The 27,521-nt window shown below is 43.1% G+C and overlaps 4 protein-coding genes and 1 non-coding gene across 6 annotated transcripts; all 5 read right to left on the reverse strand.

The window, feature by feature from the left end:
• Positions 1 to 788: 788 nt before the first annotated feature.
• On the reverse strand, positions 789 to 3,116 carry msantd1 (Myb/SANT-like DNA-binding domain containing 1). Its single transcript, XM_086053991.1, has 3 exons — positions 2,575 to 3,116; positions 2,197 to 2,499; positions 789 to 1,167 (listed from the first exon to the last, which is right to left on the reverse strand). Exons 1-3 carry the CDS (start codon positions 2,829 to 2,831, stop codon positions 882 to 884), a joined length of 846 nt encoding a protein of 281 aa, XP_085910117.1. The 5' UTR covers positions 2,832 to 3,116; the 3' UTR covers positions 789 to 881.
• A 3,772-nt stretch (positions 3,117 to 6,888) lies between these two features.
• dtx4a (deltex 4, E3 ubiquitin ligase a) lies at positions 6,889 to 17,310 on the reverse strand. The gene is made up of 8 exons (XM_086023879.1): positions 16,639 to 17,310; positions 14,042 to 15,104; positions 11,607 to 11,668; positions 10,443 to 10,604; positions 10,302 to 10,363; positions 9,866 to 10,186; positions 9,649 to 9,738; positions 6,889 to 8,699 (listed from the first exon to the last, which is right to left on the reverse strand). The coding sequence occupies exons 1-8, from the start codon at positions 16,844 to 16,846 to the stop codon at positions 8,469 to 8,471; spliced, it is 2,199 nt and encodes a 732-aa protein (XP_085880005.1). The 5' UTR covers positions 16,847 to 17,310; the 3' UTR covers positions 6,889 to 8,468.
• Position 17,311: 1 nt separating this feature from the next.
• Positions 17,312 to 17,383, reverse strand: trnaa-cgc (transfer RNA alanine (anticodon CGC)). The gene has a single exon. It is a non-coding gene; the product is annotated as a tRNA-Ala (tRNA).
• A 509-nt stretch (positions 17,384 to 17,892) lies between these two features.
• LOC147151094 (uncharacterized) lies at positions 17,893 to 19,461 on the reverse strand. The gene is given in 3 exon segments (XM_086054897.1): positions 17,893 to 18,420; positions 19,061 to 19,120; positions 19,352 to 19,461. A coding segment is annotated over 1 exon segment (489 nt). The 5' UTR covers positions 18,419 to 18,420; positions 19,061 to 19,120; positions 19,352 to 19,461; the 3' UTR covers positions 17,893 to 17,929.
• Positions 19,462 to 20,068: 607 nt separating this feature from the next.
• coro1b (coronin, actin binding protein, 1B) lies at positions 20,069 to 27,011 on the reverse strand. 2 transcript variants are annotated; one of them, XM_086054847.1, is made up of 12 exons: positions 26,802 to 27,011; positions 26,609 to 26,716; positions 25,385 to 25,593; positions 25,191 to 25,313; positions 24,975 to 25,104; positions 23,677 to 23,858; positions 23,490 to 23,609; positions 22,912 to 23,016; positions 22,695 to 22,840; positions 22,540 to 22,597; positions 21,757 to 22,044; positions 20,069 to 20,584 (listed from the first exon to the last, which is right to left on the reverse strand). In XM_086054847.1, exons 3-12 carry the CDS (start codon positions 25,586 to 25,588, stop codon positions 20,462 to 20,464), a joined length of 1,479 nt encoding a protein of 492 aa, XP_085910973.1. In that variant the 5' UTR covers positions 25,589 to 25,593; positions 26,609 to 26,716; positions 26,802 to 27,011; the 3' UTR covers positions 20,069 to 20,461. The 2 variants fall into 2 exon arrangements, with proteins under 2 accessions (XP_085910973.1, XP_085910980.1); XM_086054854.1 differs by having other exon boundaries at positions 26,788 to 27,011.
• Between the last annotated feature and the right edge of the window lie 510 nt (positions 27,012 to 27,521).

Here is a 27,521-nt window from a genome sequence, read left to right on the forward strand (position 1 = left end):
GGTGCGGTCTAATTGGCTGCTGATCTTGGTGGGCGGAGTCAGTCCAATACTGACGTAAACGGTTTAAAATACGTTTTAATTGAAAATATATAGTAAAATGTTTAAAAATATGTACATATATTAAGCATGTGGTTTAGCTATAATTAATAAAAAAATGTATTTGGCTCAATATTCAAAAATATATAATTTTAACAGCAAAAAAATAGATTTTTTTTTTTTATTTAAAAATATTTTAAGTTAAAAAGAATATGAGAAAAACACTTAATTTGCGCAGTGTTCTCCAAATTGTTTTTCAAATATCAATTTAATTCTAATGTATTATTTAATTATCATTATTTAATTTTGGTTAAGTAAAGAAGATTTATTTACAAAATTAAATGACATACATTTGGTGCAGTATTGTATTCCCAAATGGTTCATTCATTTACAGACATTCAACATGAATTTTTCTTAAAAATATATATTTAAAAAAAAACATTTTTTTATACAGTATACGCAAAATAATGTCTCTATTGTAAATATTATTCTTTGATTTTTATTTTTGTACATCATTTTTGTGACATCTACATATGTTTTTTGAAATGTATTTATTTTTTGTCGAATAATAACGTTAAATTGAGAATTTGCTGGCACAGCCGTGCTGTAAACAATACAACTCAGGTCAAAGTACTCCAACGACCCATTTTTGGTCCCACCCCCATAGGTTGGGGAACTACGGAAGCTCAGCAGGCCAGAGGAATGACTGAAACACACACACGCACACAAACACACACACACACACAACTCTATAATGTCAAACTATTTGGTTTAATTCTACAGCAATTCAAACAAGCACATGCATTTTTACATGCATTTAACTCAAAGTCAAAACAAACAAAAAACTATAAGGATGCTACACTGGAATTTCTTATTTGGTTCTTCCCGCTGGCGGAGGATGGCAGAATCATCTTCTCCAGAAGGTTCATCATGCGCTCCTGCATCTGCATACATTGGACCTGTAGCAGGTTCTGCTGGTGCAGGGCCCGCCGGACCTCCCGGCATGTTTCCTCGATGGCTTGGTTGGAGCGCTTTTGTTGCCGCAGCATGGCCTGCATCAACTGCAGCTTCTTCCGCTTCAGGGAATGCTGTCTTTTTGTGCTCTTTTGCTTGTTCGAAACCGGATGGGAGCTAAGGAGAAGATAAAGGGACAATCAGGGACAGCACGTTGATGTCATGATCAGAGCCAGGACTCAAATTGTATTAGCTGCGAAGACTTATCATTGAATGGTGAAAGACACAATGTGCTTGTGCTCCAACTTCTGTTCTTTTTTTTTTAATATTTTTTTCGTATGGCTAAAAACTTCACAAATTTGATGATGACGTTTTTAAATTTGAAGAACAAATCTCTGGAGATTCCTGATTTTCCTTGAAAAGCCACAATTGCTAGCTCCACTTCAGGGATTTTTTGTTGGTTATTTATCTGAAAAAGAACAAAAATGGAGATACCTACTTTCAATTTTAAACATTTTTAGATTTTGCTCAGCTTTCATTTATGCGGGGATTGTTTCCTTATAAAATGATGCACATACTGTACTAGGAGATTGCACGACTGCTTGGTGGCATTGTAGTAGCAACTTGTAAAGTGACAAACTTGGAGCCCCACTGCCATCTCTGGGTTGATGGAAGCCACTTTCAAACTCATAGAGATTTTTTTTTTTTTTTTGCTTGTCTTTCGTTAAGTAATTTATCAAAACATAATGGCTAGCCTGTTAGCGCGCTATCCATGTCACGGTCAGTCTGTGTCATCAACTCAAGCAACAGAAATTTGATTAGTCAGACCCTCATTGATCATGTTAACTAAATGTCCGCCAACTTTTTTTCTAAAATCATGTACTTGTCCCTATTGATGTAAATTATGTGTATAAATTAGGGATGTTCGACACCACTTCATGTACTTGTCCCTATTGATGTAAATTATGTGTATAAATTAGGGATGTTCGACACCACTTTTTTTTTTTTATATATAGCGATACCAGTGCAGGTACTCACCGATACCTCTAATACTTTTGATATATAAAATTTAATTTAACACAATGACAAAAGACGGTCTTTGTTTCCTACATCTTTAGGTCAGATGACCCGGAAGTCTTTGTTTTACTATGCTGCGGCATTCGCCAGCCAGAAGTACGCGTCATGTCACGATGCCTTGGTGGTTACCTGGAGCCTTGCGTGTTCTCACTGTCAGAGCTCCAAGAGTCCAGCTCCTGCTTGACCTCCATTTCATCCGAGGAGCCCGTGTACTCGGGGAGGAAGCCCATCACCGTCTCCTCCGGCTGGGCCAAGTAGGTGTTGGTGGTCTGGGATGAAGTCCCGGCGCTGGCCGAGGCCTGGGACTCGGCCTGGTTCTCGGCCCAGTTGCTTTGTCCGGCCTCCAAAGTCTTGGATAGGATCTTCTCGATGGCCTTGTAATACGGCCAGTCGGGGGTCTCGCCGCTTTCCGTGGCGTTGGATTTAAGTCGCCTGTTTAAGAAAGAAAAAAAGAACAATGAGCGACACTTTTGGGGGGCGGGTTGGAGACGTTGGAGGTCGACTGGCCTGTACTGGAAGGACATGTTTGTGATCTTCATCTTGATCTCCTCTTTGAATCGTTGCTCGCCCGTTAGCTGGAAGAAGCGCTGCGACATCTTCTCGTAAACCTTGGCGTTCCTCTTGCTGGTTTTCAGCTCGTTGTGGTTCTCCTCCCAAACGTAGAGCAGGGCCTTCATTTCGCCGTCGGTCCAGTTAGGGGCCCGACGGTGCTTCTCGCCATGTGGGGGAGCAATGAGATAGCCAAAGTCATCTCCCGATGCCATTTTCCCCCCCCCCCAAAAAATGCCTTGGCTTTGAAAGCCTTTTACGGTTCAGAGTGGTGCAGTGATCTTGCGAGGTGAGCGGGGAAGCACACGCTAAGGCCTGCCTTTGCACCTCCCCCTCCCGGACAGACTGAAAGAGCACTCAAAATGGGGCCTAAAGCGGGAGAGGAATCCGGTTAAAAGCTTTTAGTGCTTGATGATGTCACAGTTGCCCCGGCGACGGCCGAGGGAGGCCCTTCTTTTTCACCCTAACCACTCCCACTCTCCCCACCCCCGCCGCTCAGCCTTTTTTTTTTTCGCTGCTGCTGCATTGGGCTGCGACATAAAAAGCTTTTAGCTGAAAGGCGGCAGGGTGAGCGGGCGCCATGTTGCTGAAATGCGAGCGGGGGAGGGGGGGTAAGGCGCGCAGACTGCCTTTTGTTTCCGTGACGACCAGGCGGCCTAGACTGTGCTGCCTTTAAAAGCTTTTGTCGAATCAGTTCATTCCCTGCGGTGTTTGCGTCTAAAACTGGGGTCCACAAAATAAATTAGCAGCTCGTGTCAAGTGCACACATTCGAAGACAGGCACGCCAATAAAACTAACATACTTAAACAATTACTCCTCCCTCTTTATTTTTAGGCCAGTTAAAAGCTACTACTGTATATGACTGTGACATATCACTTCAATATGAAATTGCTGCGCAGATGAACTAGCATTTTTTTTTTTTTTGACAAAAGGCATATTATCGCATGAATGAAACCCCGTCTTTTGCAAAAAGGTGTATTGTTTGGAGAACATAGTCGAATGTTTTTTTTTTTTCGAGAATTAAGGCATCTTTTCCAGAATAAAGAGACTAATATTATGAAAGTACATTTTCATTGTTGAAATTCACTTGTTAAAATATGACTTTCTAATTGCTGTAAACATTAACGTCAACGTTAACATATAATAATATATAATATACTATAATATACTAGCTTTAACTTGAAAAAAATTTAATCTTTTATGACTACTTGGCAGGCGGCACGGTGGCCGACTGATTAGCACGTCCGCCTCACAGTTCAGAGGTCGTGGGTTCGATCCCGGCTCCGGCCTCCCTGTGTGGAGTTTGCATGTTCTCCCCGTGCCTGCGTGGGTTTTCTCCGGGCACTCCGGTTTCCTCCCACATTCCAAAAACATGCATGGTAAGTTGATTGGATACTCTAAATTGCCCCTAGGTGTGATTGTGAGTGCGGATGTTTGTCTCTGTGTGCCCTGCGATTGGCTGGCAACCAGTTCAGGGTGTCCCCCGCCTACTGCCCAAAGACAGCTGGGATAGGCTCCAGCACGCCCCGCGACCCTTGTGAGGAGAAGCGGTACAGATAATGGATGGACTACTTGGCATTTTGTCTTGATAAAATACAACTTTTTTCTTATAACATGACATAACATACAACTTGTGTAAACGGCAATTTTGTGACAAAAAAATTCATGGCCATGCCCATGCAGCGATTCATATGCCAAATCAATTTACTGTTAAGACTGGCAAAACATAAAAATAAGGCCAACAATATGATTATTGCAACAACAATTCACCCAAACGATCCCCGCCCCAAAAAAGGGTGAGCCAACTGGCTAACTTCTCTTTCTTTTCTTTTTCAGGGTTTAAAGTGGAAGTAATCCAGACTGTTAATCCAAGGGACAGACTAATCTACAGATAAACCAATCCGGCGCAGCTCAGGTCGTGCAAGTAAATCACTGTTAATTTTATTTAAAAATGTGTGTCGGTATATATCTATATCTATATATAAAAAGGAAAAATGAATTGAGGATTTAATTTTTTTAATGCTATTAATACATAATACAGAGCAAATTCAGTTGATTGCATTAAATAAGAATCCTATGCAGTAAGGAGTCAAAACGCTTTGATTTTAGCCCTGATTTATGGCTTTTGATCAAAGGCCTGGGTCATAAATTTAATTTTAATAGTTTCCGTACACCTGAAAATCATAAAATGTAACTACCGTACATCACAGGGGTCATTTTTTTTTAAAGTCAAAAGGTCACCCTAGTGTATGTCAGGGTTTGTTTGAACGTTATTTGATATGTGTATTATCTGAGCAATGGGTGGTTTATTAGATAAGTGTTTCATCTTACCATGTAAGAGAGTGAGACGGAGGGGGAGGCGGGAGCGGTCGCATCCATGTGAGAGAAGGGCTGAGAGTGCGTTCAGAAGCATGGGGGCTTGTTGTATGCGGGGGGGGCTTCGTAACCTTTGACCGTGGGAAATGGTTTGTTTGATATGAAATGTATTTGATATGTGTCTGAATCTTACCTGTACAGTGATCCCTCATTTATTGCCTTTAATGGGGAAGTAAAAACGGCCGCTTCTACTTCTTTCCTTTTTCTTTGGCTGCTTTTTCTTCTTCGTTCCCTTTATTGCCTCCTACTTCATTTAAAAACGAAGAAGAAGCACGGCAGCCCAAGGGAAATCATGTATTAACTTTATCTTTGCACTATAACATCAACAAAGTCCTTTGGATAAAATGCAACGCGGGGTTGTAGTTAAGGTACGCTGTTTTAAGACAAAACTAACAAACACTTTCACACTTTATTTGGCGATGTCTTAAGTCTTCGTCCGGGAGCGCACTGCGCCCACGATTATAAACACAGCTGTTGTACTGTACTATCCGATTTTTAAAACACTTTATTAGAGCAAACACATCATTACAAACACAGAGGAGAAAGTATCCGGCTTGACGCTGACTAAATCAACGGCACATTTGAATAGTGGACGTGACTAGTGAGAGGCTGTGATGATGCGCACCCAGTCAGCTCACATATAGTACACAAGTTGAAAAAGAAAATCCACGTGTGCCCTCGTTGGTCGAGTTCGCGCTTGGAACCAGTCACCGCCTTTTATGAGAAGGGTCCGGCTGCTGCCGGGGCGTTCCTGTAAGGATACGAGAAGGCCCACTGGGCGTTCCTGTTCCTGGGCGTTCCAATGAGAAGGATCCAGTTAGAGCCGGGGTGTTCCCCACACGACACAGGGTGAGGGACGCGTAGTGGGTCCTCGCGACTTCACAACGTCCTGGCTATTCATTATTTAAATCAAACATTTAAAAAAAAAAAGACATCCTCTTGCCCAGGAATGCAATGCTATCCAATTCACACGTAGTTGACTGTAAACCACGTTCCAAATTAAATGTTTGGAGTCTGTTGATTAGAAATTATTTAGTGAGTACAGTTACTCCACCAGGGGGCTGTCTATGCTAAAGAAACCTACTATCTGTAGTAGAAGCAGCGGCAGGATGGGAAGGAGAAAAACATTGTATGGAACCAAGAGGTATGTTGCGGCCATGTTCAATAAAAGCTACAGCAACCCACGAATATTTTATATTATTAAAAACATAACATGTAGGACATGCGTGTGCATTATTAAGCCTGGGTCCAAATGACAACATGCCTCCTATGCATACACACTAAACGTTTTTTAAAGTTGCTTTTCTGAAACGCTTTGGGCATCATGTGGTGGAGCTAAAACGCTATGTAAGTTCACTCTATTACTAACTCTCAACACATGAACTGTATCTAAAAAAACGTAGGTGTTTTGGAAACTTAATACTGGAGAACAGGCGTCTTACTGCCAGAGTGACGTAGCCCTTGAGGTGAGGAGGCGTTCCTGTTCTCAGAACGGGGCGTTTCCGTAAAAATCGGGAACGCCCATTTATGGCTGCAGCTGCAGCTGGACCATATTGCCTTTTATGAGTGAAAGCGGGTATGTACAAAGCCTCCGGGTCAACTCATATCTTTGAAACAATGCGTCTTCTGCAATATAGCTGCCAATATGGCTGTGTTGTTTCATTTTTAATCTATGAATGCTTCTGAAAAATCCGCAATGCACTGAGGGCGCGAAAGTTGAAGCGCAAGGTCTTAAATATATATACATATACATATTTTTGAAATTAAAATTTAACCAATACATTTCATGAAAGTGTTCTTTTTAAAACAATCTTCAAATGTTAATGTAATATTACAAAAGTAAAAATACATTTAAAAAAAATAAAAGAAGTTCCGGTTTAAAATAACACAAACAAGGGAAAAAAACAAACTTTAATGCAAAGTTGTGCACATACATAACACATACAAGGTGCATACATCCATACATAAAATATAAATGCTTTTAATAGTTACATCATTTCATAGCAAAAATGACAACAAAATAACAAAAATGATGCACACATAACTATTATCTTTCTGTACCTAAAATAACACCAATAAATATCAAATCAAGTCAATGCAAAATCCATATACAAACACGTCGGCTGATGATTTTATAATGTCATAAGTGACAACATGAACAAAATGGAATGTAGTTGCCAAAAAGTAACTCTAGAGGTCAGCAAACATCCATGTTCAAAAGAAGTCACCAGGGTGGCACTTACATTCTTGACATGAAGTCTCACAGTATGAAGTAATTGAACACTGACTGATTTGTACTGGATGTGCACAGTGGTGTCAAAACGCAATATCGCGGGTCATGCAGCCGATCACGGTTGACGTGGGTTTTTTCTTTGTCACTCTTCCTTTCAGACAGGGGTGGGGAAGTCCTCAGAGCACCATCGTGAATTCATTGAAAAATATTGTCAAAAAATGTTACATAGGTAACATTAGAAACGAGAACCATTTTACGATTTGAGATGGTCTCAAAAAGTTTGTTCAAAGCAAACATTTTTAAAAAGCTGTTGTTTTGTTGGTGACATGACATCGACGTTTTGTACCTGAAACAGTTGAAAACAGAAAATGACAGCAATCCGGTTTTCCATTCAATGCTAAAGCATTTTGAAAAACGCTAAGACAACATTGTTAAAAATGTACAAGAAATGCTAACAGCGGGGGGAAAAAAAAACAGAACACGACGAAAATATCTAAAAGTTACGCAAACCTTGGATTACCGCTTCCTAAACTGCATTTCTTTTTTTAGGGTTCGTTTACGTGTGATGGATGGGTTAAAGATGTTGTCGTTTTGTTGGCTACTTTACATGACATCATCTTTTTGGAGCCTGACAACAACTGCGTTACCAGTTTCCGTGTAAACGTGTAACGCGGCCTGTCGACGGATGCACTTGACTATGGTCACAGTGAAGCAAACATTCAAAAGTACCGCTTTTGAGGCAACGTTAACACATGACGGACGGGTTAAAAAGGTTGTCTTGTCTGTTATTTCACACGACATCAGCATTATTTTAACTTAAAAAGACAAACAATTACAACGGAAACAACTGCGTCGCTCTTCTCTGTTAATGCTAAAAAATGTCTGCGAAAACGCCAAGACGGACGCTAACTTTAAGCATGCGCTAGTTCCTCACAGCCAAAACGACTGTATATTAACGCATGAAAAGACGGTTTAAAAAGTTTGCTAGTTTGGTAATTGTACATGAAATTGGTGTTTGGGAGCTTAAAAACACAAGTATTTGATCAGTTTTCAACGCTACCATGAACGACGACTATGTGCGAGTATGCCAAAGCAGGAGCGATTTGAGGCATTCATAAATAGCTCCTCTGAGGTCCGGCGGGCGGGCCAGATCAAAAGCTAGGTTCCCACACCCCTGCTTGAAGGTAAAAATCCGGACCTCCCCCAAAGATGCTTTTCCACATAATCCGTTTGAACGGTTGGCTCATTCTCTGGGAAGACATTCGTCCTCAGTGATGCCCTGAGCCTTGAGCTCCTCCAGAACGTTGTCCAGGTGGCCCGGGTCGGGGTAGCCGTGGCCCGTCAGGTTGGAGCCGAACTCGGTCTTGTGGTGAACCTCATTCCAGATGACCGTGTCCGACTCTCCGGTGGTGCTGGACGTGCCCACGGAGAATATGAGGCGGCGGTCCCAAGCCACCAGGAGCAGCCTCAGAACCTGAAAAAGTAAGACCGTCTTTCACATCCTGGATTTTTATGCCGTCATCAACACACATCACTTATCAATACTGGACAGAATTTTCTAGTGTAGTGATTATCAAAGCGTGCTACATGGGCTCCCTCTAGTGGCACCCGAAAAACGGACTTCAACTTTTGTCGAGTAGAGTTCAGTTGTTTCAAGATGAGTACAATACAAATGTATTTGATCTTTAAGAACAGTTTTGGTCAAACATGGTCAACCCATGCTTCGGCACCCGTTCGCATAATTATTACTTTTTTTTGTTGTTGTTTTTTTCTTTTCCGGGATTTTTTTAACCCGATTTCCACCGCATGTTTTTGTAGAAAACATTCATTTGTCAGCGTTTTTTTGAAGAACTAATTTTTTCCCCAATGCGTTTTAATGGGTTTCAATTCTACACAGATTTTCTCTATTCACAGACCTACCCGGTCTTGCAATTAGCTGAGGTCGACTGTACTTAAGTACAGTTTTTATTTAACTTTTACCATACATTTGAATGGATGGAATCATTATTTAGCTACAGTCTTATAGGAACTTGAGAGCTAAATATTTTTTTTTTTAGGTGTTACTTGGGGTAAAAAGTATGAAAACAGGTGTTCTATACATTTTATGCACACTAATTTGTTTTGTTTTCAAACGCCTTTGCATTGTGTTTAACAATCTGTGCAAAGAAGAGCAATGTTTTCTGCTCCTAAATACTATAAGATGCTGTTATATTCTTATGCTGTAGCTTTCAAGAGAGATGGAGGTACGACGATGATTTTTCACTTCCTACTTGTATTAAATACCCAAAAGACAAGCTCAGTGTATTGCAATTTGTTTGGGATACCACATCACCTACAAAGTTTACAAGAACCGGGGCAGCAGGAATTCCATTGTGAATATTTTTTTCCCTGACAAGGCGTCGTCTAGGAATTATCAACAATACCTTTCGTCCCTTGTCGCTGTCTGGGAGGTAGCAGTGTCTCGGGAAGCCGCGGGCTGTGAAGGGTTTGCCGGGGTTTGGGTGCTCCAGGCCCTAAGGAGCAACAGTTTCATGACCTCAAGCAAGACAACTAAAAAAAAACACCGCACGTTGGAATAACGCACACAACAATTGCATTGAGAGGTACGAGAGGATTTTCATATTATGACGGCAGCTCTACCTGAATGCCAGGAGGAATGTTGTATATGATGCGGATGGTTTTGCAGTCCGGGTGTCCGGGTAGCGAGTGGGGGATGACGTGATACTCCATCTTGCCGGGAGGCTGGTTCCCGGTTTTGACGCCGTATATGGTCTTGCACGTGGGGCACTGAAGGCTGCCGTCCTTGTTACCGTTGTTGTACATGGCCACCAGGCACTGCAGGTGGTACTGGTGGCCGCACTGCGCCAGGCGGCCCACCGACTCGGCGCGGGAGATGCCGCCCACGCCGGGGCCTTTGTAGCCCGACGGGCCCGACAGGACTTCCATACAGATGGTGCAGTCCTGCGCAGTTGCAAACATTAGAAAGCCGTCTCATGCTTTCCTTTTTTGGTGTTTTCAAACCATCAACATATTTGGGGATGCTGCCAATATTTTTGGGGACTAACAAATAAATTACCTCTTCAGGGGGATTGCGGACTTTCTGAAGGTATCTCTTCACCACCTCCTCGGGGGTTCTACCTATGACAAGAAAGCAGAACGTGAGTTGTTTCGATGCACTCACTGAGCATGGGGGGCTCTTTGTCGTCTCTTTCCAGACCTTTGCGGGCCTGCTTCTTGGTGGTTTTGCGACAGCAGTGGCCCAGGCCCGGCACGGGTTTGATGTCGCTCTTGCTGACCGGTGGTGGATGGAGCACCAGTTTGGGAGGACGGGTCAAGCAGACAGGAAGGCCCGCCGCGCTCATGAGGATGCCGGTAATCCCTATAAAGACAACGTGCAAAACTTTTCAGGATTTTTCATCATCATAATGCCAATTAAACAGAACTGCACAACTACTAAGTATCTCTAAATGCTAGGATTTAGAAAAGTTGCCTATTTCTGAGAAAAAAGTCCAAATGTTACAATAACAAATTCATCTTTTTTAAAGAGGAAAAAAAAAAAGTTGTAATGTGAGAGTAAACTCTTGTTTTTTCAAGAAAAAAAATTGTCGTTGACACAAGAAAAAAAATTGTATTTTGTCAGGGTAAAAAGTCGTAATCTTAGCAGAATAAAGTAGTTTTTTTCCAAGACGAAGTTGTAATAAAACCGGGGAACCCAAAACTCACGCCCCTAAAAATAAATAAATGAATAACATTTTTTTTTTTTTAATTACAAATATTTTTATATTAAATATATATACATATTTAAATCTGACTGTATATGATGAGAAATTTTGGATTATGAATGATGGCAGTCAACGTTCCTGGACTAATAATTTATTTAAAGGCGCCTTTCTTGGCACTCAAGGACACTGTATAATATGTTACATTACACTAAATAAAATGTCACTATTTTGCATAAAATTACAAAATATCCGCCAATCCGATCCAGCCGCTCAGATCTGTGTGAAGTCTAATAATAGCACGCCTTTTATTTTGGAAAAGGCATTAGTTATTTGTTTAAAAAAATAAAAAATAAAAACATATTCTTGTTCTGGAAAAATTAGGACTTTATTCCTGTAGTAATTCAAATTTGTTTGAAAAAAAAAAAGCAATTTTTAACATTTTATTTATGTGGGGATTTGAAGTTTTGTGACATGTCACAATAATAATTATCCAAAATTTATCAGCATATGAGAGCTTTTAATTGGTCCAAAACTAACGTGCTTTATTATCTTTGTTTCATTGGCACACCCTGAATGTACTGTAGGTATGCAATTCTTTTTTTTTTTTTTTAATAAAATCGTAGGATGTTTAATGATACAATGTTCATCAATATGCTCACCTGCCAGGGCAGGGTGCACAGGGCTGGAGCCATTCAAGTTCTTGACAGGAACTGTTGGCACCCTGCAAAGAAGACATCCATTGATACGTGACAGGTCAGCGTTAAGGTTCTAAGATCCGATCAGTCTGCTGTGAACAGGTGGTGTGTACGCAACAGCTGGCTGCAGCATATGTCAAGTTCAAACACACGTCTGCAGGTTAAGCAGCTTTTGCGCAGTCATGGCTTCAGATATAAACCCATTTTGCGGCTTCAACAAGAAAATATACCTTGGCGGCATTGCATCATCACATAAGGGTTTATCAACATAATATCGAGAGAACAGGAAAGCATTGATCGAGAGCGTTCTGATGAGATATGACTCCATGTGGTCGGTCACCTATTGATTTTATTCATGAACTAGCATAGCGTTGCTATCTCAAAGATCAAAATACACCATTTGTGGCAGGATGTTGAAGCCATAGTGCGTCAACAGCAAATTTTAGAGATGGCTTTATGTTTTACTTAATGTATTTTTGATGCCAATTTTAAAAATGTCGACTTTTTTTCCAGCGTACTAGGTTTTGGAGACATTATAATTTTTTGTTTTTAAGGCAAAGCATCTTTATTTCATATAGCACTTTTCATGCACAAGGGAGCTCAATATGCTAATGTGTTCACGGCATTCAGAAGCAAAACCGAGAAAACAAAAGTAGCTTACAAATAATACCAGAACGTTCATTGACAACATTTAAACACGTTAACAATTATTATTCATGTGTTTAAATTTAAAAACATTTAAAAGTAAAGAAATAAGAATGTTTCTCAAATAACTCAAAGGAGGAAAAAAAAGATTTAAAAAGTTTACGTTTGGCCTATAAAATTCGGATTTTACGTTGCGTATGACGTTTCAGAAAAAAATTCCACCTGTTGTTGAACCGAAACCTTGATTCATAAATATTGATAAATATATTAGTATATCACATATATTATTGCTATTATTTTATTATTATTTTTATGAAAACCTGATGTGCTAGAGAAATAATGAGGACAGATTCGGAATCAGTGCAAAAAAAATCATCCATAAATTAACTTGCATCTTAGATTGAAAAATAGAGTAAAAATTTCTTGCACACTTATTTTCCGCCCTTAAATTTTTTAGATAAAGGAAACAAATCTACTTGATACTTACGGCCGGCCACTTTTAATTACAGTCATCTCCAAGAATATTTCGGTAATCCAGACGGGGAAAAAGGCGCTCCTGCACCGACGGTTGGGTTGAATGGTGACGTGACTGGTCGCGCCTCGCCTCATCTTGCTCTTTTATAGCGCTAATCCGCCTTTTCCCATCTGGTGACTTAACTCAAGTTGTAGGCCATTCAGTCGTCACATTGCGGATTAACCATGAGACCATAAGGAAGCTTATTTGGCCAGCACAGGATCCCCATCTTTCCTTCCGCAAACTTTCACACAATTTGGCTAATCCTAAATTGGATTGTAGACATTTTTGATTCTGGGGGAAAAACAAAATCATTTTTCACCAAGAATACAGTTGTCCTATTTTATTGTAAGAATGCAATTTAATTTATTTACAACGTTGCGCTCCCTTTTTTTAATGCAAATTGTGGCACATTTTGGTAAAAAGTAAAAATATACCGTATACATCCAGATTTGGATAATAACGTGTTTGCTTCTGGGAAAGGGCAAACAAAATGATTCATTTTCTAGCAGCATATCATTCGCTGTCATGGCTTTTCCAGCTCAGTAATGCAAACTGCCCGCATTTTTCTCCAAATCTCTCCCTTGGGCCACAAACTGAAACTCTTGTCAAGGTACAGATAAATATAATCAAACATAAGGTTAGTCTACTTCCTGTTTTGGCCAATGTCATTACACTCCCCCTGTGGCTATAATGGTTTGTTTACCAACAAGCAAGGAGAAGCCTGTCAGCAAGTCACGTTTTTTGGATTGCGGCTAATCTCCCGGCATTAGGCCAGCCTCCATCTGGGAATGGGAAACCTTTGTACAATTTGAGCAACTCTTAAGTGTGGTCAGCCAAAAAATATATATGTTTTTTAATTTCACCTGAAGTCATGGCTATTCCACTTTAATACGTAAAAACGAAGAATCTCATCTGCCCAGATTAATATAGATTATTAGTATAAAGATCCCAATATAGATTAACCCTTGTACCCAGCCCGTGTAATCCTGCTAACTCACAAACCAAGTGACCAAGATAATCAAAATAACACCTCTTGCCCTTTTCGCTCTTGGCCGAGATAATCAGTGAGGAAACAGGTGGAGCTCTCTGTGGATTTTGATCAGAGGGGCTCTTGATTTTCTGACGTGGGTGCCAGCAGGCTCACCCATCTGCTGGATGGACTCTCACCCGACAACGTGACCGACTGCGCGTCCAACGTCCTGACAAACGTGCAAACGTGTCAACGGCGTCTACTCACCCCGAGGCGATGAGGGCGCGGGACTGAGCCATGGCCAGACGCTGAAGCGCCGGTCGGCTCAGCCCGGCCAGGCCGGAGCGCGGCGGCAGAGACGTAGTCAGCGGCCCCAGGACGCGGGCGGACGGTGAGGGCGCGCAGGCCGAGGCGAGAGGCGGGCCCGAAGCGGGCGCCGCCGGAGCCGAACAGGGGGGCGAGGTGGAAGGGTGAGGCGGTGTGGCCATTGTGGGCGGCGGGGGCGGGGGAAGAGATGGGGGCGGCGGGCGGCCAGAGTTGAGGGACAGGGTGGTGGTGGCTGAGCTGAGAAGGGAGAGCGAGTGCGCAAAGCCTGCACCTGTACCCGCACTTCCCATACCCAGACCGCCGCCCGTGACACCCGGGCCACCCGTCGCCCCGACTACGGGCGTCCTGTGAGGGGAGAGCGACCGTGAGATGGAGGGCAACCGTGGGAGGGTGAGTGACAAGGCCCCTCCAGGGATCAGGTGGCTGTTGAGTTTAGGACTGGGTGGTTTCGTCTGCGGCGGTCTCCGACCCAGCGTTTGAGCGCTGGACAAGGTGCCCACCTTGACACTGAGCAGCAACATGCACTGCTGGCAGGCGCAGGGCGCTCCCAAAGAGGTGATAGCCGAAGCGGGGAGCGCCCCGCTGGGGTACGCGCTCCCATTGCCTCCCCCCGCGCCGCCCATCCTGATTCCCGCGCTGACCGCGGGAACGTCCGCGGGACCTCCGGGGTGAGGCACGGACGCGGGAGCCCACGCGTGGTGGGACTTGGGCAGGGGCCCCGACACCAAGGGGTACGCCAAGTCGGCGCGTCGTTGGATACGGCGACAGCGCTGCGTCTGCCCGTTGATTTGGGTCATGCTTCCGAAGTCGATGAGGTAGCAGAAACCCAGCGGCGCCAGGTCCAGCCAGGGCTGCTGGCGGTCGCGCGCCGCCTGGATGGCGATGCCCACCTCCGTGTCGTACGCCGTCCAGCTGCCCACGTCGTTCTCCCACTCCCACAGCCAGCCCTGGCCGGGCGCCGAGGTGGGCTCATAAAAGCTGCGGCGGACCGCTCGAAGGGTGCCTGGGGAAGGGCATAAGTGGTGCCGCATCACTAACCAAACTCGGGATGTTACACTTTTTGTCAGACCAAAGTATTCACTCTTTCAGTGCCAATACCTCTAGCACTTTTGTCAGACCAAAGTATTCACTCTTTCAGTACCAATACCTCTAGCACTTTTGAAAATTTTGTTTAACACAATGATAAAACATTGTAATCATAACCTTCCTGAGGCAGATGATGATTCGCCGATGTATCAAACTGCCACAGTATAGCGCCGACTACTACGAGGACTAACTCTGATTTTCTTTGCTTAAGTATGGGCGGCTGGTATCAGCAGCCTCCACGAGTGTACAATACCTTAAAATAAGGCCAGCATCAGCCTGATACTGATACCTGGTATCGGTACTTGCTCATCACTAAACCAAACCCATAGAATTTGCATCCTCATTACGCCCAGATGCCGGTTATATGGACTAAGATCCTATCCCACTAAGCGGCGAACAATTGTGTTTGTTTTCGAAGGCAGCGAATGTTGCGTTCACGTCAGAGTTCGTTCAATGTCGTAAATGTTCGCCAACAGTTTTATTGACTTTTTTCTAGACGCAAGAACATTTTGAAAATGCTCAAAATTTCCTTGTGACAAGAAAAGTTCAGGCGCTCGTCTGCCGAACGTCTGACGACCGTTTGAGAACATTTGTGACCTTGAACGAACCTTGACGGGATCTTGCATTCTTTCACTTTTGCCAACAGTCGGAAATGTTCTCCACCTCAGTGAAATAGGGGCTCTTGGAATACGTAGGCCAGCAAAAGGGTCGGGAATTTTGAGCACATTTTGATGGAAAGTCAAGTTGGGGAATTTTGGAATCGTATCACATCCAAGCATGACTTTAAGCATTTTGTTTGTCTTAAGCAGACATTAAGGCAACATTTTACAATTTAAAAAGCATGGCATTTCAATAGATCTATTTGTAAAAGAGATAAATTGACCTCAATGAAATAAGAAGAAACATATGCCGCAGATTACCAGGTTAATTTCACACCCCATGCCACGGCGCTTTTGTTTACCCGATTTTTTTTTTTAATGACAACTGCAGCTTCTACAGGAAGGTGCCGTCACTGCAGTTTACACAAAATGTGGTCAGGAAAAATGCTATTCGAGGCAATATATCACTGGTTATTCTGTCGGTATTATTACTGGGAAAGAATACACAGCACGTCATTGGTATTGCAAGGCACCACTGTACTACATCTTGAGGTGGAAATGTGAGGCTTGTCATGACTTCTTGGATCCACCATTCGGCGTCGCTGCCGATTACACAAACACGGAAAAGCGCCGGCTTTCCCTGAAAGAATCTCGTATTATGCCCAAATATTCCCCTCGAATCAACTTGTTCCTCTGCATACTGATGCTCTATTATTCCTTGGGCGTGTTGACTTTACACGCCCAACGCGTCCCATTACTTTCGGACTAGTTGCACAAGCACAAAAAAAAAGACGTCATTTTGCGCCAGAACGAAGGTAAGAAAGATGCCTCCAGAGCGGCCCGCTCACCCACCCGTGTCCTGGCGGAACTGGTGCATGGACTGCAGGTCGATGATGTAGGGCGAGAGGCGAGAGTCCACCTGGCCGAGGACCACGCTAGCGCAGCGCGGCTCGCTCCGGATGACCGCCTCGATGTGGTGACACACCGCCGGGCTGTAGGGCCGCCAGCGGCCGTGCTCGTTCAGCCATTCCCACACGACCACAGCGGACGCGAGTAACATCCTACTCGGAGTCGTCCCGGCACATAAACGCGGCGACGGCAACAGCAACGTCGCGACTACACGCCGACCTCCATCTTGTTGTGTTGACGTTGTGCGTGTGCGTTATTAGCAACATATTCGACACAGATGCAAATCGTACCTGCCGTGTTTGTAGTTCCGGGTGTGCAGCAGCAACTGGTCGACCCCCCACGACAACCACCAACCCTTAAAATAATAGATGAAAATAATAATAATAATAATGACGTCGTTTAATTCAAACAAATATGCAGATGAGTGGCGTCAAATTAAATCAAAACAGTTTCGTTTATTACGGTTAATCCTCCGACAGCCAATCAAAATGGAGACAAGTCTCCGTTCAGCCAATCATAAAACGACGTTGATGCGATACGTAGTTGTTTCTGTCATGTTTCGTACCTATTTTCATGACCTTAAAAACAGTCAAACAAGCTTTCCAAAAATTTTAAGTGGAGATGCCGGGGATTGAACCCGGGACCTCATACATGCGAAGCATGCGCTCTACCACTGAGCTACATCCCCACACGCACAATCAAGCTCGCAAAGACGCTTTAAAATATATTAGTATAGTTTGATTTGTCCATAACATGGCGTTTTCAATTTATGTGGTAAATACAAGGCCTCTTTTTGAGGAAATACAGGATTTCTGAAGTCACTGACGACTTTTGGACCAAGACCTTGATTCAAGTACAACTTAAGCATACGACAATATGATTTTGTGAATCACTGCTAAATGGTGTGCCGTGATTTTTTTTCCTTTGAGAAAGATGTGCCTTGGCTCAATAAAGGTTGAGAAACACTGAATTAGAGCAGAGGCTACTATTTGCGGAAATGCAATAGTTCTGAGTTCAATGAGGACCTTTGGAGAAAAGACCTCTTTCTAAAACCTGTGTTTTTTTTAAGGTAGGGTGTTTATTTATTCAATTGCAATGACTCAATTTGAGGAAATACAGTATATCTGAGGTCAGTGTGTTCTCTTGGAGAAACCCTAAATTTCTGAAGCTCACGTAGACAAGCGAAGGAGGCGTATATTTGAGGTGAGCCGTTTATTTGACGATTGAACGGAAACTAGGATCTCTGAGGCTCTCATGTTGTTTAGTTTGCGTCCTCCTCAGACCACATCACAGAAGAGAATTGATTTAAATTGACAAACACATCAGCCTCCCTTGATTCCTCTTCTGTCTCTCCCTCTCCCGTTGCCTTGACGCTCCACCTCTGTGGATGGCCATCTTCACCTTCACTGGGCTGGCTCCCGCCGCTACAGCTACTACTGCAACGCTGCTCCTTTTGTCTGGGCTCCTCCTGAAAATCCTGCATCTCTTCCCCATCCTTGCCTGAATTGCCGCGGGGCCACAATCGGACTCCTAGGCGGGTCTCCAGGATAGCTGACGCCCTTCTGAAGCGGTCCCGAAGCCCTCCTTCCTTATAGACGATTCGCCACAAGGTGTATTCCCCGTTGGTCTCCTTGTTCAACTTCTTGTACAGAATGATTAGCAATAGGACCAGGCCGACGAGGATGAGAAAGAGCAAGACGATAGTCGTGGTGGAGTGAGCCATACCTGAAAGCAAAGACGCAGGGACAACAGTCGCAGCGGCAAGATTTCTCAAAATTAGTCGAGCTACAAACCGTACCAACTTCGTCAAGACAAATCAGACAAAAAACGAAGTAGGACCTTTTAAGTGAGGTTACTTTTCTCAAAACACCCGGAGTGCGTTTGTGTGATTGACTTCATGGGGTGTATACTAACCTACAAATGTCAACAACAACAGTGGCAAATCTCTCCAAAATTGTGCTTTTCAAGATATACATAATCGTCTTCTTGAATTATTTTCCTCCTGAACTGCTGTACGCAGAAAAGGGCAATTTCAGCATCCTCACTGGGTGCCCTTTGTGATCGCATTTCAAAGCAAGGCGTCAAATGATGAAACTGATAACCTCATTAGTTGGCTTGATTTGGATGAGTGTGATTAACTAGAAATTGAACACACACTTTCTCTTTAAATCAGCCTTTAGACATTAGTGTACGTTGAAAAATTCAAAAGAATTTTCCACTTTTAAAAATTGAACATTCAACCTCTTATTAGGTTTCAGGGCTGGATTGAAACATTACATCTCATTTTTCGGGGGCCACATTTAAAATAGAGTAAGGCCAAGCACAAGCCATGTTATTGTTTCAGTGTCAAACAGTATGTACGTACAGAGAAAATAGGTCCGCGTGCACAGGAAGTGGGGAGATTGCTTGCAGTTTTGCTGGTTTCCTGAAGCGATGGCAAATGAGCAGCATCAGACAGCTTGCATTGCATGGAAGCTATTTTAATAGTCCAATAAATATCTTTGAAAAAACTTTTAACAGTGGAAATAAAATCGCTAACAACCACGTGGTAGCGATGGTGACAATAGTGTAATTACTGACACAGTTTAAAGACAATTTGAAAATTATGAATGAAAAAAAAAATCATAAATGCGGTAAAAAAAACAACAACACTTACCCACGTTGAGAACAAGTGGTTCGTTGGGGGCGAAAAATGTAAAGAGGCGCAGCAGACTTGCTTTGTGTACGAGATAGTGAGGGCGGGCGGAAAATGCAAGCTGTTTTGAAGGAGGGATGAGGCGGAGAAATAGCAAATACTGTACACACGATATTTATAGAAAGAGGAAGACATTTCAGAAATCGGAATAGATATTAAAATGTGATACTGCAGTTTGGATGATCAAATATTGTGATTTTGCATTAGACTCAAATACATGCTACAATTTAAAAAAGAAAAACCGTCAGAAAATATTGATAGTTATGTCATAAGAATAAGAACATTTCCTTAGCATGACAAGTCATAATGTTACGAGAATGAAGTCCGACTATTAAAATATGTGTAATTTGATGACATTTGAAAATATATATTTAATATTTCTTTTTTTAAGTTGCAGGGAAAACAGAATGAGAATTAAGATGTATTTTTTTTAACAATTAGCTCATATAAATTTGTCATTTTTGTCAGAATTTTATGACAAAGAATGAAGATGTTGATTTTTATGTCAAATAAGTTGTAATGTTACAAGAAAAGATGCCTCAAATTCCTTTTTTTGCTGTTGCTTCTTTTTTCGTATGATTTTATCATTGTATTGATCCCCCAAACTCTTGTTTTCTTCAAAATATTTCAAGATGACCTGACCCTTATTCCAAACCCAAAACGTAGAGCAGAAAGCCGTTGAGTGATTACAAACGACACTTTATTCCATTTGCTACAACCACATCCAAATTGTTGCGATCAGTGCATATAAAGGTGGGAATGTACAACAGACTGAGTAACAAATCATCCAAAATCTAAATAAAAGCAAAAAAAAAAAAAAAAGCCTTCAACAGCGATATAAGAAAACCCACGTTCAACTGACACCAAGTTCTAAATTCACAAAACTCATCAGCTAATCTTCACAGTTGGATTTTTCTTCTTCCACGAGCCAAATCAAAAGAGTATCAGATGAGGTTACGCGCTACATGGTAAAATTGAGGTCTTGGATCTGGTCACAGTTTAGCAGCGTTCAACTACCTGATTAAATAGCCCTAGAGGTTCTTCTTCTATGGGAGAGTGAAAGGCGCTCGTTCATACGTCGCCGTCCTCGATGCGAGCCAGCTGCCTCTCCAGCAACTCGATGCGCTGGCTCTGAGCGAGCACCACGGCGCGCAGCGCCTTCATCTCCGACAGCAACTCGTTCAGAACGTCGTCCTGGAGACAAACGCAACGTCGATTGGTTGTTTCTGATATAAAACAATAACCTGCCGTTAGTTGTGGTTGTGACTAGGGATGCGGAATTCACAGACCTACTTGACACGACATAATCTTTTTATTATGTAATACTTTGTACAAGCCCCTTTTTTGTTTTACACACCAGGGATATAATAGTTTTTGGATTTTTCATTAAAGTGAGTTTTTGTTTCATTTTGACTTTCAGTTAGTTTTAATTACCGGTCGTTTTTGGAGCAGGTTTGTTTTTGTTTTTTTTTAATCAGTTTTGATTTGTTTCAAAAATGCTTTTTTGTTGAGTTTTTATTTGTTTTAGTATTAGTTTTCGTTTTTTTTAATGTAGAGTATTTGTCAAGTGTTCCTTAATAAAGTGAAGTAAACTACAATTCTCAAACGGCTATTTGGCCTTCCTTCTTCTGTACGGGTCGGACGTACAGCAAAATGAACCCTTTTCGCTATAATTATTATTAGTTTTAGTTCGTTTTATCATAAGATGTCGTTTCATTTCGTTTTTATCTTTAAAGCATTTTTGTTCTCCGTTTTATTTCATTAAAGCGGAAGTCAACCCATTCATATTTTTTTCAAGAATATCCCAGCATAATTTGCAGAATTTCCCAGCAGGCCCGCTAGTTGAAACACGGCATTCTGATTGATATTGCATTTGTGGAATATGAGTTAAGCAGCAAAATCCACCCGTTTTAGCCATCTCAGGGGGCGGCCATTTTGTCACGTCTGTGACTCTGACCTATTTTCTGAAGCTGAGCCGTGATTGGTCGTTACCTGAGCCCTGATCAACCGTGATGTCATTTTCAGTAGAGAGAAGTGACAAAATGGCCGCCCCCTGAGATGGCTAAAAACGGGTGGATTAACTCTTATTCCACAAATGCAATATTAAAATGCCGTGTTTCAACTATTGGGCCTGCTGGGAACATATTCTTGAAAAAAATTTTTTGGGTTGATTTCCGCTTTAAAGAGAAAGTTTATTCAATTTTAGTTGTAGTTCTTTTGTTTGTTTTCCTTAACTATAAAAACCTTGATGCACACATTGCGAAAAAGGCAAATTGTCGGACTAAAATGGCGGCCCAGCATTTTGTTCTAAATCTTTCTTTTTTAAACCTTTAATCCAACAAGAAAAGTAGCATGTTGCGACGCACCTCTCTCTTCGGCCTCTCCGTGTTGCCGCTCGTCTCCTTGGCGGCGGCGCGTGGCTCCTCGTCCTCCGGCTCCCTGGCGGCGGGGGCCGCCGTTGGTGCAGAGTCCTGCGAGGCCAGCTTGGGCTTGCTCCTGAGCGTGTCGCGGTGCTTGGACGGCGGCGCCGCGTAGCCTCCGCTCAGGGACACCAGCAGGGGCGGCGCGTCCCGGCCGGCGATCCATTCGTCGGCCAGTAGCGCCGGCTCCAAGCCGGCCGTGTCCGGGTAAAGGTCCCCTTGGAAGAGATCGGACTGCACGAGCCAGAACAAAAAAAGCACAAGTGACTCGGTGTCCACCAACGGATACGGTAAAACAAATTTCATGCACACATTGTCTGACTCAACCACTGAGCACTATTAAGAGGCCTGCAATCTTGGCCATAGTATTTTTTTTTTTGCCTTTTTTCCCTAAACTGGTTCAAGTGTTTTTTCTTCATTTATCTCATTTAATAAGTGGACACAAACAATCTGGCCAGGGATTGCCAACTCTGGTCAACTTGACATCATCAGCAAGTGGAGATCTGCTAGGCGTGTTTCTCCTGCACTGAATTTAAAGGGAATGAGTGGAACTGCTTTCATTACCCAGGAAATAAGTTGGCTGTGTTCCCTCCCACAATGGCGCAAAGGCCTTTTTCTATCGGCACCTATTCTTTCGATCGTCTTCTATTCGTTCTAAAGAAACAAGTGTCTTTACTTATCTAACTATGACAGCGGCATTTAGTGACCTGCAGAATAATTACATTTTACCTTTCTTGGTACGGTCATCGAAATGGGTTCAACTTTCCTTTCATGCAGTTTGTAGAACCTATGACCAAAGAGAAATCTTTATTTATTTATTTTTTTGTGGCTTTTTTGGACGGTCATCATCTCGCTGACTAAATTCAGGCTTGCAGAATTCCTACCTGGCAATTTCACACTTGTTGACGTCCACGCCTCGTTTACTGAGGAAGCCCGCCCCTCTCTGGGGCTCCTTGCTGCTGTATAGACTGAGGAAGTGAACGTAGGGGGATTCGTCCGTCACCTCAAAGTAGCGAATGGTGCAGTCTCCCTGGAAGCCAGATGACGTGCATGTTAATGGCGGGGCTGGCCAAACGCCAACGCGCGTCCGTACGCCCTCACCTTGCCCAACAGGTACACCATGTTGGTGTCGGGGTCGTAAAAGGGGAGAAGAACGCCATTGCTGGTATCCATCTCCTGCACCGCCATCGGCTCTGAGAGATCTTTCTGCAACACGACAAATTGGCGGCTTGAGATTTCATTGGCGTGCTTTCGGGAATACGACTACTGTTGGATTAAGATGGATGTCAAGGGTTTTATGATATATAATATACGCTAGAGCTGGGCGATTATGGGAAAAAATAATCTATGCCTTGAAGTATTGCCTTTCTGTATGTGTTCCTGCGGCCTTTGTGTGTGAATATTGGTTATTTGAAGGAATATCATTTCCTAAATCGATGCTAATTTCCTGTTAGCACGTCAATGGGATTTTACATTGATTTTAGCATTAGCATGGGGATCTTTCTAAAATGAGGCATGTGTTGTATTTAAATGTAATTTTTTTTTTTTTTTTGCGTTTTGTTTTCACACTCAATGATGATCTTCGGAGGGCAATGACAGACATCAAGCGTTTGGTCTTAATCTGACTGTTGCAAGAAAATTGAAATTTCAAATATACACTGGCAGGCTTGTTCTCGTACCGTATCCCATAGCGCCACTTGTCTGTCACTCATCCGGCTGAAGCCTGTGGTCAAGATCTTGCCGTCGGAGAGGAACACAGCTCGCATGGGTCTGGTGCCGTCATGGACCTTTTCTCTCACCTGGAAGCATACGAGGCCGTCATTCAATTTCAGAATCGAATGCTCTCCGGTGAGCATTGCGGGCTACCTTGAGGACGGCGCCCCTCCGCGGGTCGATGACGCGCAGCGCCTTGTCCTTGCACACGGTGCAGACGGCACTTCCGTTCTTGTTCCAGCTGACGCTGTAGATGAGATCTGGGTGGGAGTCGGCCAGTTGGTACAGCAGCTCCCCCGTGCCCACGTTCCAAACCACAATCACGTTGTCGCAGCCTCGGGGGAGAAGCACATGTGGCTTTGTGAACTTGGGGCCCGGTTTCGGTCATGGTAGCAAATGTCCCCAACAGCGCTTCGAGGCGAGGAATTGAGTCACTTATTTTTGCATGGTTTCACTGTATCTGCTGTGATACCATGTTTTCTCTTATCACAGATTTGTAGGAGGATAGCTGGTCCTCTTGGGCCATCATGAGTGCTCAACTGGTCCTCGGGTAGGATTTAAAGAACCTTCTAATTGACATCAGTCAGGGTTACTATTTTAATATGAAATGTAGTGATTTATGTTCTTACTTTCAAGTTATTAGTATGATTAAGGTACGGCCATTTAGATGTATACAGACTGCCCTCCATTATTATTATTATTATTGCCCGCCATGGTTAAGATGTGTTCTTTAGCTTCGAATAAATTCTGGTTTTGTCTAAAATAATATAGGACTAACATTTTTAAAAAAGAAGAAGAATATAAAGAAGAATATAAATCCAATGTATATTTCAAGTGGATTTATTCAATGGGGGGGGGAAAATCCCACATTAGTAAATAATTCTTTGCCATCAAATCATGTGTGCCACAATTATTGGCATCCATGAGGTTAATACTTTGTACAAGCCCCTTTTGTCGACAAATCAGCACTTCATCTTCTCCTGAATGTGTGTGTGAATGAGTGAATGTGAGGCTTTGTAAAGCACTTTTGGCACCTGACTCTGGTGCTTGATTCAGTACCTCTACTGTATTTGGTTTGTGGACGGTGGTTTTTTAAAATGTTTTACACATATTTTATGGTGCGTTTTTACTACAAAACACTTACTGTGATTTCTGTTTTAATCTCGGAACGAAATACACAAAAAATACAACACTGATTCTGAAACTAAAAAAAAATATATAAACTAAAACAATAAATAATAATAATAAAAACTAACAAACCCGCTCTCAAAACGAATGAAAACTAACTCAATTTAAAACGCCCAAAAGTAACTATAATGAAAAATCCCAAACTTCTTTAAGGTGTCTATCAGGGCGACTAATCTATGTATGAACTCAGAAGCCCGTATGGGGCCTTTTTGCACGGTCTCACGGCATCGGCAACGAGAATGCTCACAGGGTGCTTCCGTTACCTGCAGTTAAGAGGATGTTGAAAGCGGTCGGGTGCCAGGCCAGGATGCCCACCCTCTTACTGTGCCCCTCCAAGGTGACCACGGCTTCGGTCATGGGTGCCGTCAACCCCCCGTCGGGGATCTGCCACACCTGCACAAACCGAAGGCGACACGCCACGTGGCAGCGCAGCTGCTCGATACAAATAACGAGGAGAAACGTAGATGAGGAAGACGGACCTTTACGGTGCAGTCCTCCGAGGCGCTGGCTATGATATTGTCGTCATGAGGGGACCACTGGATGTCCAACACGGGCGCCGCGTGGCCGCACACCGTTGGGCACGACTGGTCGACCCTGCCGCTCTGTTTTCAGGGACAGTGGTGTCAAAGCGCGCCGCGAAACCCGCAAAAGTGGTGCGGAGGCGTGCGGAAACCTTGCCGATGGGGACCACCAAGAAGGCCCCGCCGCCTCCCGCCTCGATGATGACGGCCATGAACTTGGGGTTGACGGCGCTCAGCGGGCCGTCCCACGTCACCCGCGACACTCGCACGTCGTCCAGGCAGTGCTCGGCTTTCCACGCCTGCGCGAACACGTGGCGGAACTTGCTCTGCCGCACCACACCTCGCCGGAAAGACATTTTGCCTGAAAAGAATAGAAGCTTCATGGTCTCACCGTTTGCTTGTATAGTGACGGATAATTTTTATTTAGTTGGCTGATTTATCAGCGCACAGCCTGTTGGACAGGTGTGTCAAAGTCATTTTTGTCACGGGCAACATTGTTGTTAAGGTTTCCCTCAAAGGGCTCTTATGACTGTGACACCATATAAATGTTTAATTGCCGTTACACGTAACAAATTGATTGATAGCTTGTTTTAAAATCTGAGGTCAAGGATACTAGTTGTTCAAATTACGGTAAACAGGGGTAAGAAAAAAAAATGCAAATATGTGAAATTTTGGTAGATTTGAGCAAGAATCATGTAAATTGCTGCAAAAGATTTTCTTTCGTGGCCACATAAAATGATGTGGTGGGCCAGATCTAGCTCCCGGGCCTGAGTTTGACACCTGTGCTCGATGGGGAATTTTTGCTGGGTCTCGCAGTATCTTACTGTGACATCATATTTCCTCATATAGTGACCACTACTATGCTATACTAGCCGTGTTTACTTACTCAGCTGCGAAGATGACCAGATGTGTCTTAGTGGTGAAGAATCTAGAAATAAACAACCTCCAAGGGGCGATTTTGGATGGTCTCGCTGTATGTGATGTATACTGCTTTGGATGTCATTGCAAATCCTGTTAATCTTTATTGCATTTATATTTACGTTTATTTTCCATTGTTTGAAAATGTCCACTTGTGTAATGTGCGATGGAAAGGGGAGGGGGGGGGGGTGCTGGTAACTCTACACCCCCGTTGAAATAATAACAGTAATGCTCACTGGAAGGAAGCACAATAGGTCCATATAGGGACTGCTACCCTCCTATTTAAACAGGGCCCACAGTGTGTACTGGGCCTGTGCAACATCGCTTTTGTTTCTCCTGTCCTGGTGCAGGAATAACGGGATTCCCCATTCCAATTGTCTGCTGGCCGAAAACAAGTGCGCATGCGTGTGATGAAACGTAGTAATAAAAACCGAATAATGTTGTATTTCAGTCCCTACCTGGCTTCTTTTCGGCGACTTAGAGAGAAACAGCGTGACAGGAAAGAGCAGGCCAATAATCCAACTGTAACTTAATCCACCCCCGAGTCCCGAAGTGGCGTTCACGACCTATAAAACACGAAATACTGGCATTCATTTTCAAAAAAATCTTGATGCCAGTTCTTGGGAGCGGCAATTACGCATGTTCGCTGACATGATCGAGAATGTCGCCGTTGTGCTGTCACTGGAAAACGGCGTGGCTGGAGCCGGAGGAGGATGACGACGACGACTGATGATGATGATGATGATAATGATGATGGTGATGATGACGATGATGATGATGATGATCAGGAATGCGCATCGAACAACGGGAGGCAGGCAACTAGCACCAGAGCTGAGAGGCTAAACTAGCTATAGTCACGTGATTCACTCAAGCCATTCATATTGGTCCCTCAGACGGAAAGTTCTTCAATTCGACAATAGTTGCACGTTTATTGTGCGATATTAAATCTAATTAAAATGACAATAATAAATATTTATATAGGAAGAGCTATTGTAATATTCGGCACTTAAGTAAAGGTGTTTTGCAGCGTCTACGGCACATACTGAGCCATTGTTCGTGTTTGAAAAGCGCTCTCTACTGTTTTCATGTAAACTACATGTCCCACAATGCACCTCAAAGTGTGTTTTGCGCTATGAAGACCCTCAGCCACCAGAGGACGGGAATTGTCAATTGTTACATAAATGAATAATTAGAAATACAAAAAATAATACTCATATGTAAATGTATCTATAAACTGGTGTCCATACTGTAGTACTAATAATCTTTTTTTTTCTTTTTAATTTAACGACACACACGTTGTCAGCACTGAATGGGGTCGTCATAAATGACGTAAGACGCCTCAATTATATAAACTCGGGCACAAACGTGAGC

This window comes from Filicampus tigris, chromosome 2 (genome assembly GCF_054856515.1).
Source record: "Filicampus tigris isolate MCC_2025a chromosome 2, RoL_Ftig_1.0, whole genome shotgun sequence".
In the NCBI taxonomy this organism is placed as follows: domain Eukaryota; kingdom Metazoa; phylum Chordata; class Actinopteri; order Syngnathiformes; family Syngnathidae; genus Filicampus; species Filicampus tigris.

What these genes read in the sequence shown, in the direction of transcription:
- coro1b (XM_086054847.1), bottom strand. Translation starts at nt 25,588, where the DNA reads ATGTCTTTCCGGCGAGGTGTGGTGCGGCAGAGCAAGTTCCGCCACGTG. An exon ending in CGGAGGACTGCACCGTAAAG is followed by an intron (nt 25,105 to 25,190) that starts GTCCGTCTTCCT and finishes CGGTTTGTGCAG; the next exon opens with GTGTGGCAGATCCCCGACGG. An exon ending in GGAGGGGCGCCGTCCTCAAG is followed by an intron (nt 23,610 to 23,676) that starts GTAGCCCGCAAT and finishes GTATGCTTCCAG; the next exon opens with GTGAGAGAAAAGGTCCATGA.
- msantd1 (XM_086053991.1), bottom strand. Translation starts at nt 2,831, where the DNA reads ATGGCATCGGGAGATGACTTTGGCTATCTCATTGCTCCCCCACATGGC. An exon ending in AACATGTCCTTCCAGTACAG is followed by an intron (nt 2,500 to 2,574) that starts GCCAGTCGACCT and finishes TTTCTTAAACAG; the next exon opens with GCGACTTAAATCCAACGCCA. An exon ending in GAGAACACGCAAGGCTCCAG is followed by an intron (nt 1,168 to 2,196) that starts GTAACCACCAAG and finishes TCTTCTCCTTAG; the next exon opens with CTCCCATCCGGTTTCGAACA.
- dtx4a (XM_086023879.1), bottom strand. Translation starts at nt 16,846, where the DNA reads ATGTTACTCGCGTCCGCTGTGGTCGTGTGGGAATGGCTGAACGAGCAC. An exon ending in TCCGCAATCCCCCTGAAGAG is followed by an intron (nt 10,187 to 10,301) that starts GTAATTTATTTG and finishes GCAACTGCGCAG; the next exon opens with GACTGCACCATCTGTATGGA. An exon ending in ACATTCCTCCTGGCATTCAG is followed by an intron (nt 9,739 to 9,865) that starts GTAGAGCTGCCG and finishes GTTGCTCCTTAG; the next exon opens with GGCCTGGAGCACCCAAACCC.